Source organism: Bombus pyrosoma, linkage group LG14, assembly GCF_014825855.1.
Source record: "Bombus pyrosoma isolate SC7728 linkage group LG14, ASM1482585v1, whole genome shotgun sequence".
Lineage (NCBI taxonomy): Eukaryota > Metazoa > Arthropoda > Insecta > Hymenoptera > Apidae > Bombus > Bombus pyrosoma.
Window position 1 is genome coordinate 1,172,407 of NC_057783.1, and position 13,166 is coordinate 1,185,572.

At 38.2% G+C, this 13,166-nt stretch overlaps 1 protein-coding gene across 14 annotated transcripts in view; it reads left to right on the forward strand.

The window, feature by feature from the left end:
• Nucleotides 1-13,166, forward strand: part of LOC122575105 (tyrosine-protein phosphatase Lar) — a 280,224-nt gene that overhangs the window by 71,786 nt on the left and 195,272 nt on the right. For 9 of the 14 annotated variants that reach the window (XM_043743571.1, XM_043743570.1, XM_043743569.1 and 6 more), the window contains exons 2-3: nucleotides 578-616; nucleotides 12,890-13,085. In XM_043743571.1, the coding sequence (XP_043599506.1) occupies nucleotides 13,050-13,085 (36 nt within the window). In that variant the 5' untranslated portion in view covers nucleotides 578-616; nucleotides 12,890-13,049. Of the gene's footprint in view, nucleotides 1-577; nucleotides 679-12,889; nucleotides 13,086-13,166 lie in introns of all 14 variants that reach the window. The other 5 variants (XM_043743579.1, XM_043743578.1, XM_043743575.1 and 2 more) reach the window with 2 other exon arrangements.

A 13,166-nucleotide genomic window follows, 5' to 3' on the forward strand; every position in this document is an offset into this window, starting at 1 on the left:
GCAATTATTTATGTCGTTTATTTCTGCGTTATCATTTTTCTTAACACGTCTTGTAAGCGTTTTTCTGTATTATATTGTATTTGTTATTTATCCTTCAGAAATGATAATTCGTGTCTAGAGAACTTTCTGTTTTTCTTCGCCCTACGAATGCTCTGAAAGAAAAGTATCGATTTTGTAATGTTCCTAAATAGTCGTCTTTAGTACCAAATGTATTAATAATTACGATGTATTTAGCTAATGTTGTAACATTAATAAGTAGGGTTCATATTAGTAGATTTCCATTTCACGCTGTTCATTTTATTATTTCGCGTTACATTCATTTTCTTTTGACAACTATATATTCGAATCGTGAACGCAAAGTTAAATATTTTTTGCTTTTTATATTTGCTTATGTATTCACCTTTAAACATTTTTATATACTACACGTTATATAATATATCGTTCTGCGTCCTGTTTATACGAATAGAAAATAAAAAACATCGGAAATGGAATTGATTTTTCTATATTTGCGATAGTTTAAGTTTTTCAAATCTTAGTAATTGTTCTTACTAAACTAATTATTTTCGTTTATTTTCAGAATAAGGGGAAATAGGACCAGTATTGAGAAAGTATACAGGTGCGTATCAACAGAGCCATCCCAGGAGAGAATGCTCCAAAACATTCAAACTGCAAATAAATGTATGATTAGTTTCTTTTTTTTCATCATCCATTTATTACTCACATATTCAGTAACATGCACTTTTATGAAACCCGAACGCATTAGTTTTGTAAAAAAAAATACACGCAAGTATCGCGCGTATTGTTCTAATTTTTCGTCGGTTGATTTCTGATAAATCGATCACATAAATATTTCTATAAATCAAAATATTGGATAAGGATTATTTTGCAAATGAAATATTACGTCATAAGATTTATAAATTTACTTAGGTCGAGCAGTGCCATAAATCGTTATTAATTGGCGTTATTGATAAATTTTATTGTTGATACAAAATATTTTAATTGTATGATAAAGTATCAATAGTTTGTTCTATTCGTGCAACTGATTAATCTCAATTATACGTTTGTTCGACGTTTCCGTGTACGTTACTGGATAATACGATAATTTTTATTACCACCAAAGTTTCATGCGACTAATACCACACCGTAAAATCTCGACAATTAAAATTTGTTTCTTTCTTATATAAAATAAAATCGTTGTGTCGTCATTGTACGGATGCCTAATCCGTATTACTTGGCAATTTATTAGTACTTTTGGATCGTTAAAGCATCGAGATTTTACAAAACAGATCTTTCATTTCTTTTCACGTGTTAATTCTTATTTCTATTTTACTAACCGTATGTTTGTACTTTCTTTTTTGCGCTTAGTTTATACATAATTAAAAAGGTAGTTTTTATGTATATTACTTTAATAATTCGATTAGAGCGTGTACAATACTTACAAACTATTGGCCCTTTTTTTTGTATCGTCATATCGGAACCGTTAATTTTTCACTTGTTTGAATACATTTTTATACTCGTTTGTTTTTCGAATTCAATTTTCTGCATCAACTGCAATTCAGTGTTCATTTACCAATCATAAACATATTTTAAAGCTATTGATAAGTATGTATTCCTTACTTCGTACCTCTATTTGTACAAATTGTGATCCCTTCGTTCTCGAGCTATGCGATTTCCTTTTATACATATCAATTTAATCGAATACACTTTTGCTTTGGGCTCCCACAACTAGATAACTAATTGTTATTTACAATACAGCAGTCCGATGGTATTTTCTATTAGCCTGGTATAAGGAAAATATTAGAAAACAATATTTTACGAAAGGAACGTAAGTAATGTACTTAGTTTGAGTTTCAGCAGATGAGAGATAAATCTAAAAAAAAAAGTGAAGAAGTAGTATTTTAAGTTTCAGTATATTTAGAAATATGATAAAGTATGAAATTGAAATATATTTCTTCGTTTTCTAACGATTGTTTTATTACCGCTTTATTATTATATATCGTAAAATGCAAGAAACGAAGGTAAGTCTGTACCGACGTCTCACCACTTGCGTTACCGGCGAGAGATTCCATTACCGACTGTGTAATAACCCGTTGCGGGTGCTGATCAAATGCTGTTTTATCCACTGCAAATTTACCTTTAATAGAAAATTTGCTGTTTAATCTTCGGTTGAACAATATGATATGAATATTTTCCAACGCTAGTTATACAGTTTATTTTTATACCTTTCGTTGTACTTAAGGTGTCCTCGCTTTTGGATGGGATTAGGACAAATAACCATAGTATAGAGTATTAGTTTAAGAAGGAAGAAATTTAATAATTAGAACCATAAAATATAAGCAAGAAGTATTGTATGGAATGACTGAAAACGACAACGAATTAAGACAATCGATTATAGCTTTTAGTTGTATATGGAGTTCGTATAAAGTCGACGCATGTACGGTTTCTGAGTAAAGGAATTGATACTTCTCTTCATAGAAGCAGAGTAAAGTGGAAGATTCGGAATAAAAATTAAGCATTGCAACTCGAGCTTCGATCGCAGCGTACCTCTGATCGCACATACTTCTACATTATTTCTAGTAGGTTAATGCCTCATTTGAATAATTTTAGAAATTTTGAGCGAATTATCCATCATAAGATTTTGTCGTTTCATTCCATTTTATATTTCTTACGTGCTATTCTTGAATCGAGGATAATAGTTGTGTCAGTTTGTTCCATTTGCGTGTTTGCTTTTATTCGAAAGTCATACGAACCATATGAATTTCATCAATGATGTAAAAAGTTTTGCAAGAATTTGTGGTTCCCAGTGTTATGTTTCATCACACAGATATAAAATCAATACATCGTTTTTATTTAAACGAAGAATATCCTTTGCAAATTTTGTAAATGTTCTTAATAGAAAAGTACTCGTTTTACTCCTGCAAGTTTATCTTCTTTTTGCTGTTGGAATTCAACTGTGATGTAGTAACGTTGTACCAGTAGAGTAGAACAAAATAAGAACAGTACAGAATGGAAAGTAACTGACCGCACACAAGCGAGCTTTTTTATTATCTCTTCCTTTTTTGTAGAGACCCCATTCGTTCATTAGACTCGAGCCGCTCCACGTTCACTGACCTAAGCTACACGCTTCTAGCTTCCTCCAAGTACCTTCTGTAGTCTTTAGTGTGTCGTTTGTTTCTTGTATAATGATATTTAACATTTTATAATGAATCACGTTGCATTTTATTTCATGAAGTGTTTTCTATTTTCAGTCTTCTTTCTTCCTTTTCTTTATTAACTGAAAGCGTATTAAAACCATCGTGTAAAGAGAGTTAAATGAAAAACTTTGAAATTTAGGGCAAATTATAAAAGTCAATACACGGTTATGAAAATAACGCCGTTCTACGCGACTTTTGGCTTACCAAAAAAAAAAAAAAAAAAAAAAGAAGAGAATTTGTTACTTGCGATAAGGCTCGCTAAGTAAGTAACAATGGAGGGTGGAAAAGCACGAAGGAAAATATGCATGGAATGATCCAAAGATTGTGGCGAGAGTGTAGAAATAGGAGCGTATAGGTTGTAGTGATTTAATGATTTTAATGACTCTGCGATTACGTCGGCAACAGTCACGGCGGGTTAACAGGCGATAAATAAAATGTAGACACGAGTAGTGGCAATATGCGACGGTATGTTCCTCTCTGCCATAATTTATTTCAATTTTCCTTTCCTTCTTTTTCTATCAACCGTCACAATGTTGTACCTTTACGTTCGAACGATTACACAGTTATGGTCTACCTTTTTACGGTATTTAATCATGTATCCTTTATATCGCAGATAGTAAGATATAACACGTAATAATCAAATAAACTCGCGTAGAAGATGGAAATCTAAAGTAGGAGAATTGGGATAGGCAATGAAAAGGGCGCGTTTATGCTCTTAGATTCTTTAGGAAAACGTTAGAAGATTCGAAGCACATATAGTGGCGAATTGCGGTAAAGCCTGAACCGAGACATCGTGTAACTAGTGCCCGAGGCTGATGCTTCAGTACTGGCTGGGGGTCTCTTGGTTTGTCAAGTAATCCCACTCTTACCTTTTCTAGCCTCATCGTTTTCACCCGCTTTTGCCTCTCATCTTTCTTTCTTTTAAGAGCTTCCCGAGTCTCTGATATTTCTTGTTTTACTCTCATTACCTTTTTCTTCGTCGCCCATCGTAACTCTTTGTTACTGATTTGCGTGCTAATTAATTAAGAACTCTTCCAAGAAAGAGTGATTTCGAGGTGGCAAGAGAAAATATTCCTTCAAAGTTTGTTCATTTTTCACGATTTTCGACAGCGTAGCGTGTCCCTGGATCGCGTCTATGTGCTTTTAAATATTGGAACGTTCTTCCTTTTTCTTCATTTACCTTTCCAATTACTTTTCTTCCTACTTATTTTATCATATTCTTTTCTTACTACGATTAATCATTTAATAGCAAAAAGGAATATACCCGATATGTGGTGACATTGGAACGATTAAGTGGTTTCGAATGTTTCATTATTGCGTAAACTTAACACGAGGTGGCACGTTCGTATTGTACATCGAATAGAATAATCGATGAAAGAGAAACAGGCGATTTTAGAGCGATACATAGAGAGAATTTCGCAAAGGAATATATTGGTAAACGAGTGTATGTATAATAGAAGGTTCGACGATCAAGTTGTTGGAACGTAACATTTTTGGAATTATTCGGCGCAAGTAACGGTGTATAAAAATCATGGTCAAAAACAGTGGCACCAACGTACGTGCTCTATCGTATTGTAGCGTGCGAAATATATCCAGTTTACGTGAAACGTTGTACAGTGATATTCGCTATACAAGGTAAACTACACGTACTGCTAATGGCTACTAACATATCACGCGTTGTACTTCCCTTGAATTGTATTTTAATACAGGCTGAAAATCGTCAAATTCGTTGAAAGTATGAATTTAATAATATTTAGGTGTATGATGCTTTAGGTGGTGAGATGCTTGAACGTGATAGTTGTTCCGTGTTTTAGACACAGCATAAAATATCGATGAAGTGGAGACACGATTAAGCGCGAGTCGAGACATTTTAGATGATTTTGAATCGTCGAACGATCGATTACTCCGAACATTGCCAGTACTGTCCAGTGAGTGAACAATGGACATTACCTCTGATTAGGACATGCAACTGACACCGCGTACGTAACCTACTCTGTATTCGTGGAGGGCACAGAAGGTAGTACGTTCATGGTGATCCAAGGACCTGGTTCCATAATAGTATTAGCGGAACGGCAGTGCTCACGGTAGAACGCCTAGGAACCATGCAATCATTGGCACGCGAGAGTGCGTCCTGTTATTGCTAGTGATAAGGACTACAATCGAGGCACCGAGCGACTACTGACCGGCTGGTTTTCAACCTTAAATCGGTCGAATAGAGCTGCTTTGTGCTCGATGATGGAAGAACGTTTTCTGCGAGTATTATGTTTGCCACATGATAGGAAACAACAACAAGAATGATTATGTTGAGCGCGTAGTTACATGAGAAACGAAGTTGGTTAGACTGACTGGAATTTACTTACCGTGGCAAATTGATAATACTCGAGTGTAGTAGCACGTACGTAGCGAGGCTGCTGAAACACGTACGTGCGAAGTTGATGTGATTTAGTCAGAGGAGCTATGGCCAATGGATTTCATTTTCCCAAGTCGGTACCTTCTCCTATGTTTCTACGTTTCGAATAATATGCCCGTTCCGCTTTTAGTTTGAACGCAATAAAAGCAATTTCTGCGGTGTGAAATAGCGCGGAAGTCAAGGGATTTCTACTGGTTTCTCTCGGGCGATTTTTCGTCGTCGTCGTCGGACCGATGGGAATGTTGCTCGATCGATTGATAATCGTCGATAATCGCCCGCTCGTGTCGTTTCGAGTATCATCGGGGTGCACACACGTGTTCACATATATACTTATTTATGATCATGGAGACGTATGTATTCCAGACGGGTAAAAGGCGGGGTGGTAAATTTCAAGGCACACCCCTGAAACGTACCCAGTACACGTATGAAAGTGCAATAAAGAAAAGTGGCGTTCGTGCTCGGCTGAAACGCGCCACCCTATACTCTTTCTCGACAATTTATTTTCGATCAGGGTGGCCATTGCTGATTAGCGCGACAATGCCAGCTTTGTTCAACGATTAACGACGTTTTATCCAATTCCTCCCATTCCGTGTACCCTCCTTGTTCCGATAATCGTACATTCGAATCCGGATAAGATTTAAAGGGCCATTTCCTCCGACTTACGAGACGGATCAACCGTATGCAACTCTTTTCATTAAATCTTAAGCACCAACTTTCACGGGGAAGAAATTCTGTCCTCTTATTACGCTATTATTTACGATAGCTTTCCGTAAGAAAAATGTCGCGGATCTCGGTTCCCTTCTTTCGTCGTAGCCTTTTCTTCGAATCGAATATTCCACGTATTTGCGATATAACAGATGGATAGATCGAAATAGAAAATCTATCGATCCATCCCGAAGCTTTTCTCCTTTCAACATTCTGATTAAGGCAGGATCGCTGAATATTTTCAGCTTTTATTCTGCTACGATTCTGTTAGTACGAAACCCTCCGATGTTTCGTAGCATAGGATGTTATGCGTGGTTTTTTCGTTCGATAATAAAACCGCCCGTTAGGGATATCTTTATCCCGAGAGGAAGTACATACTTTGCGCTCTTTACTCTAGCTCGGAAGAACGGAATTCTTCGGAGAGGTTTCTTCCTTCTACCGTTCTTAGGAGTATCACGGAAACCTACTACAGACTTGGTTCACGAGGTGTCCTACATTAAAGATGGTGTTGAGTTGTTTGCTCCACTTTTGGCTCTCACGTCCTTTTCCCCCTTTTCTTCGCCAACATTTTTCCTTGTATATCATTGCGCTCTGAAAATATTTTTCTCGCTGTAGCCAAGTACATATTACCGTCTTCTTTATCCTACTGTCAAATATTTCCCAATTATAGCACTTTAAATATCGTTCCTTTAAATGCTTCGTAATTATTTCCTTCACAGTTTATAATTACATACCCGTGAAAGAAGGAAACTAACTACGTTATTTCTTGGAAATATTAATTAGGCTGGGAAAAAGGAAGAAACGAAAGAGAAATGGAGTAATGTTCGGAAGCGTTGATTGGCGACTAATCGTAAAACAGGTCGGCAAAGCTCGGAGAAGCTCGGAAAATTGTGCTAAACTCATAGTCGGTAGCACGGCCGTTAGAGATGGGGAAGGATTAAAGGCTCTTCTTTCGAATTTCACGTCAGTCAGCTGTACGCCGAGATAATCCGGAGCGGTGTGTATTCGCGAGGCGCGTATAAAATAAAGATCCGTCGCTGTCGAGCTCTTTTCTCGTTTCCCGCTTAATAACGCTTAATAAACGGCAACCGATGTCACGCGAGACGTGCGCGCTTTCCTCTTTTCTCTTTCACCCGCTTCTATTCCTTGCTTCCCCACTTTTATACGAGCAATGAAACGGATTAAGCTCTTTACGCTTGTGCCTGTGGCACGTGCGACAAGGGGAAAGACCGAACAAGGAAAGAAAGAGCGACAGAGTTGGCGAGTCGCGAATGTTTCCAACCCCTCTCGTAATTCAACTTAGATTTTCTACATCGAAGGCTGCAATTTTCACGTAGATGTTTCATAATTTCGAAATAAATAAAGGAAAGAGAGAGAAAGAGAGAGATTTCATAGGTTAAACATGGCTGGAAAATTGATTCTCTTGTTCGCGCAAACCGTATCGCGTTAATTACTTTAATTAATTGTGATCATACTGCTAGAGTAAGAACGTAACGAAATTGATTCACGCGCAACTATCTCTCGCAACTTTCGACTTGGTAAGTTCTCGGCCGAGAAGTTCTTCTTTTAGTTCCGTCCGAGAAGCAGTAGCAGCAGCAGCAGCAGCAACAGCAGCAGCCGCCATTTATTCGAGTAGACTTTCTTCGACGATTAATTAACGTCGCGAGTAAGAAACAGACCAGGGATGCTAAACAGGGACAGTTTCTTTATTATAAAGGAATTATGCTCTACCAATTGGCTTTTGCTTCGATAATCGATTCTCTGAATGCGAGCCACGCGTTTGGAAGGATATTCGGAGTAAATTCTGGAAACTACATGAAACTTTTGTTTCGCGTTTTTAATCTCAAGTCTCTACTTTGCGCAGTCGCTTCTGTTATCGGTTCGTTGTTGGAATGAATGGTTTATCGATTAATTTGCTCTTCTCGCACGTTGTACGTGAAAGCAAGTAATTTGCTTCTACGGCGATGTAATTATCGTTTATTTTGAGAGGCTTACTTCAATACACCGGGGAAATATTCCTCGTTAAATTTATTTGGTGTATAGCCTTTCAAGGTAGGAAGATATTTGACAACAAACAAAAGTACCAGGTGTTTCGCGTACGACTATACCACAAGCCGTCAGTACGACCAATTAAACGAGGCTCTAATAATTTAACCACATGTCGTTGCCCTGCCCAGATTTAGCCGTGATAACGCTATAGCATTCGACCTCTTCTATGCAACCAACTCGGTGGCCACAGTGAGGGTGTCCGGTTGGTTGCCATTGGCCACCGATCCCAAGGGACATTTTATGCTAACGTTATGGCTTACTAATAATAACTTGCTGTCACATTTTAGGAATCTTAACAACCATACGTGCTGGCTGACTCACACGAAATTAGCGAACACGTAACACATTTTCGGACGCGTAAAGTCCTGTCAAGATAAAAGTATAATTATTTGATAGAAGCGAAAGTATAATTACTTCGTAATAGAGTTACCGTTACGTAATACATACTTTCGCCCTAATGGTCTATATAGTTTTTCGTGCTCCTTTTCGCCTTTGGTTCGTGGCTTAGAACATTTTATTTGCTGCTTTTAGCCAGGACAACGATGATTTGTATAGAAAAGATTTGAGCAATAAAATTGACGATCTTCTTTAAACGCATCGAAGGATTAATCAATTTGGTTTGCTTGACGAACAGTAAGACCTATGAATACTCTGTCGACATTGCCAAGCTTAGCGATAGTCCTTCAATAAGCGTCCATTCGATTAATCAGTGTCTCCTCGGGTCGATAGTACAGAATTGAGGAGATTAAAGTGATCCTCAAAATCGATGGTATTCTGCATAATACCTTAGACAAGATATAGCGTAGATCTAATTGCATTTTTGTGTCACAGGATTTCCGGATTTTCAAGGCCGTTTATTGGCTTCGCATTGTCTCGTAGCTTTCGTCGTTAACATATTTGAAAATAATTTTTTACAAAAATTGTCCGTTAACGTTCTTTTACATTAGTACGCGTTGTGTACTATTTTCATCGCGATCTAAACTATCTTCAGAAGTACGTGATAATTTTCACGTGTACAATGCATGAAATTACTTAAAATTATGACCGAATAAATCAATGTTTTATTATAAATGCGCATTCATGTAAATGTTACAGAAGCTTTTATAGATCTCCGGCGTAAAAGTAAATTCGGGTACTTAAAACACGCATCAGAGAAGTCTAGCGATTTAGTACGTAGTTCTTAGCTTGGTATTACTTTTCAAAGAGTAATTTTTAGAAAATAATACCAATTTCCAAGACCCACCACGAGGAGGTGACTACGTCCGGGTCTCGTTTATAATTCAAATTTTCTCTGTAAATAGAATGCAATAAAATAAAATAAATCACCTACTTAACATTTAATAGCTATTAGATTTCTTATTTACGTCTCTGAATTGATTCGATTAAATTCCCGGTAAATGCGGAAGGATCGATGTATAATTTTAGTAAATAATAATTGGCAAGTTTATCACGAGTGTCCAGTCCTGTTCGTTATAATGTTTTGTTGGGTTAATTGCAAGGAAAATACATGTAGCGTAATACCATGGAAATGTCAGTTAATTCGTTATTTTCATTTGCGTTCGTGGCTACTTTCTCGCTTATTTCTTTCGTGTCTCTATGGATATCCCGTTTCAGACGTACGTTTCATCGGTGCGCACACTCAAAGAGCAGAGTGTTATTCTAGTAACGAGTACATACATTCTTTCCTCTTGGTTTATACGATAGCGGCGCGTACGAAAACTATTTTATGGCATCCTAGCTGGATTCTTGTAGAATTCTGTAACTGTACATTTTCATACAGCACCTGTCCCTTTTCCTCCTTTTTTTCCCCCATCTTTTTCCCTTTGCTCAAACGAATACCTACATCTGGTTGGAGTTTGGTAGGGTCCTGGTGCGGCTTTATATTTTGCTCTCTTCACGCGTGACGTCATCACCGGAATACGTGAGTCGCTTTACGAATGGCAGGACAACACGTAAAACCGTGGAAGCCGTGGAAACCGTGGCATCAACGAGCGTAACGAGAACTACCCTACTAAGCCACGAAGGGATTTCATTCCGAAAGGAAACGTCTAAGGGGAGATTTAGCCAGCTACGAATAAATTTTTCGAGCCGACGGGAACCGGCATTTACTCTTTGCATTGACTTCGGGGAAATTCAATCTGGTATCAGTGAATTAATGTTCTAAAAAGAAAGAGACAAGAGGAAGACACTATCGTAAAGAACGCTGTGTTCGCGACGATGGTTAGAGAACGATGATGAAACTTGTACAAGAGCTCGTTGAGAAATAAGGTAGATCGTATCTCTTTCCCCTGCTACAGGATCAATCGAAGGTACGTGCTTAAAGCCGTGGGTTAGCTTGTATGGAAGTTGACGAACGAAGATGGAGGCGGGAAAACTTAAGAAAATGAATGGGTTTTAATATCGCGAGCTTTGCGAAACTAGGAACTTGTAGTTGGACAGAAAATGCAGACTCGCTAAGCTTTACAGATTGTGGGTTCAAGACTCGGTCGAGTAAATCATGGCATCCTATGTCCGTCAGTTCGTACTTTAAGACATGCTAGGACGCAGCTGCCTCGTTACACTGCCGGATCGTCCCGAGGGATTAGCGATACTTCAATAAACTCCACTACGTTCACCGCCGCCATGACTCCGACGAGAGTGGTCTACGGCGTGTGTGCATAAGCAGAGAAGAGATGGTGTTTTCTTCTTTCTATTCCCTTTCACGGCGGTCATACGATTTCGTCTGATGTAGAGTATTTTAAATAGAATGAGTTTTAGAACGAGAAACACTTTTCAGCTGGCGCTAGGTTAGCACCGAGCTCTCGTTTGCTTGTTTACGACTGTTTGCGACTGAATCAAACTTACGTTTTTCCTTGGAAATATTCGACGAAATATTCGACGAGGGGCTTGAGAATTGTAAAATCGAACATTCGTGCTCTATTCGCGCTCTTTGCCTGCATACAAGAAAAAGCGCCGAAAGAAGAAGAGTCGAGTCTCGTGCTAAGTAGTGAAGATCGTGCATTCTACAAACGAAACTAATATTCAGCGTGCTAGGTTGATAAAAAAGGGTGTATCGGGGGGGAAAGAGAAAGAAGAAAGAGAGAATGCAATTGGATGACAATACCGAGCAGTTTCTGGAAAATCTTGAATAACTGCAGTTTCCTGTGCTCTGGGTTTATTGCATTGTTTTATTACTCAAACTCGGTATAGGTAAAAAGAGTCAGAATATCTGAAAGATCTTCGATCCTTGCTTTTTTTCTTCGTTACTTGAGTAATCTACCGTGGTTCCACCTAATTTAAGGTTTTAAAGTTAACTTGCTCTGAACTTACTCTGGTTAATGGTTTGTCTTCTCTGCTCGATCCTTTCATCCAACTGGCTCGAATATCTTATAAATTTTTCTTCCATATTTCGTCATGAGAGTAGCAAAGGAATTAAAACTAGTTTCATTGTTATCATATTCTCTTACGTAGTTCTTGCGTGTGATATCGTAAATTTATGTATCATGTACACGTGGACGCGTTTACAGAACGAGATTTTGACTATTATTTCGTCGAAATTCAAAGACCTCTGTCTTTTTTTTAATCAAGGTTCGCTTGTTTGTAAGAATCGAAGCTTTCTATACATCTGTCTCTATTTGTTCACCTTGCACGATGTTTCCCGCTTTTCTTGTCTCTGGGGATCTACGTGGATTTAGTATGATTGACGGCCAGGATTAACCAAATTAACGTACACCACAGATTATTAAATTCTCCGAAGGTTTGGGAAATGTAGGAAAAAGCAAGATGGGGTCTCACAGTTGGACGAAGTTTTTGGAAGTGTAAGAGTGTAATAGAGGACCGTGCGTAGAGGAAACGATCAACAGAGTCGATTGTTTCTTTCGCAAAACAAAGCACGAACGTTGATCGCGTGTTTTTCGTGGAAAGTTGTATCGATATTTCCAGTTATTTTGCAACAAGGATAACTTAACAGCAACGCGTGCTGTACTCTCTTTTTAACTGCGAAATTAGGATTCTGCGAATTCGGAAACAGAGAGCAGATAGTTGCTCAAAGCCAGGTAGATGTTTGACCTGCAGGCAGGTACGATCAACAGAACCCGCAGTTTACATAGGTGTGTAACATTAGCCGACTCTGAGTAAATATGCATGCTTGCAGCACACCTGATTGAGTTACTCTATAAAGTCTAGATACTCGCATGACGTATGTATGTCAGTGTAGACGAAACTGTAAAGACTAAACATTGATTGTTCTCTGTCTGGAAATTAAATCATGGTTACTGACGTATGTATCGATTTCTTACTAACATTCGTCGTCCTTAATACTAACGATCTATCGATAGAACGACCAATGCATGTATGTCGCCGTTGATTCATTTTCCTCTCACAAAATGTCAAACCACCTTTGAATCTAGACGTTTCGTTCGTTTCGTATTCCTCTTGTACGTTTCAACTCAACGAAAGCAACGGCATTTGACGTTGAATTGTTACGTACGCTTGGTAAACACAAGGTCGTTATCAACACTGAGAGCTAAGTCTCGTTAACCATTCCTAACAGGCGAATACGAAGCATCCTAGCATTGGATTTGATGCCTTGTTCGAGAATCTCTATTACCTACGTGATGTCTGGAGACATTTGCTAACCCGTGCGATACACAGTCAGATAACACGCGAACGAGAGGTTCGCTCGAAGGACTGGCGGAAGGACGTCGGGGGCAATGCTACCAAATGTTTCACAATGTACGCCGACCCATGTATGTACCAATTTAGTACGCACATACACGTTTATCTGCTTCTCTCGTTCGCGTCTTCTACTGCTACATTATTTATGATTA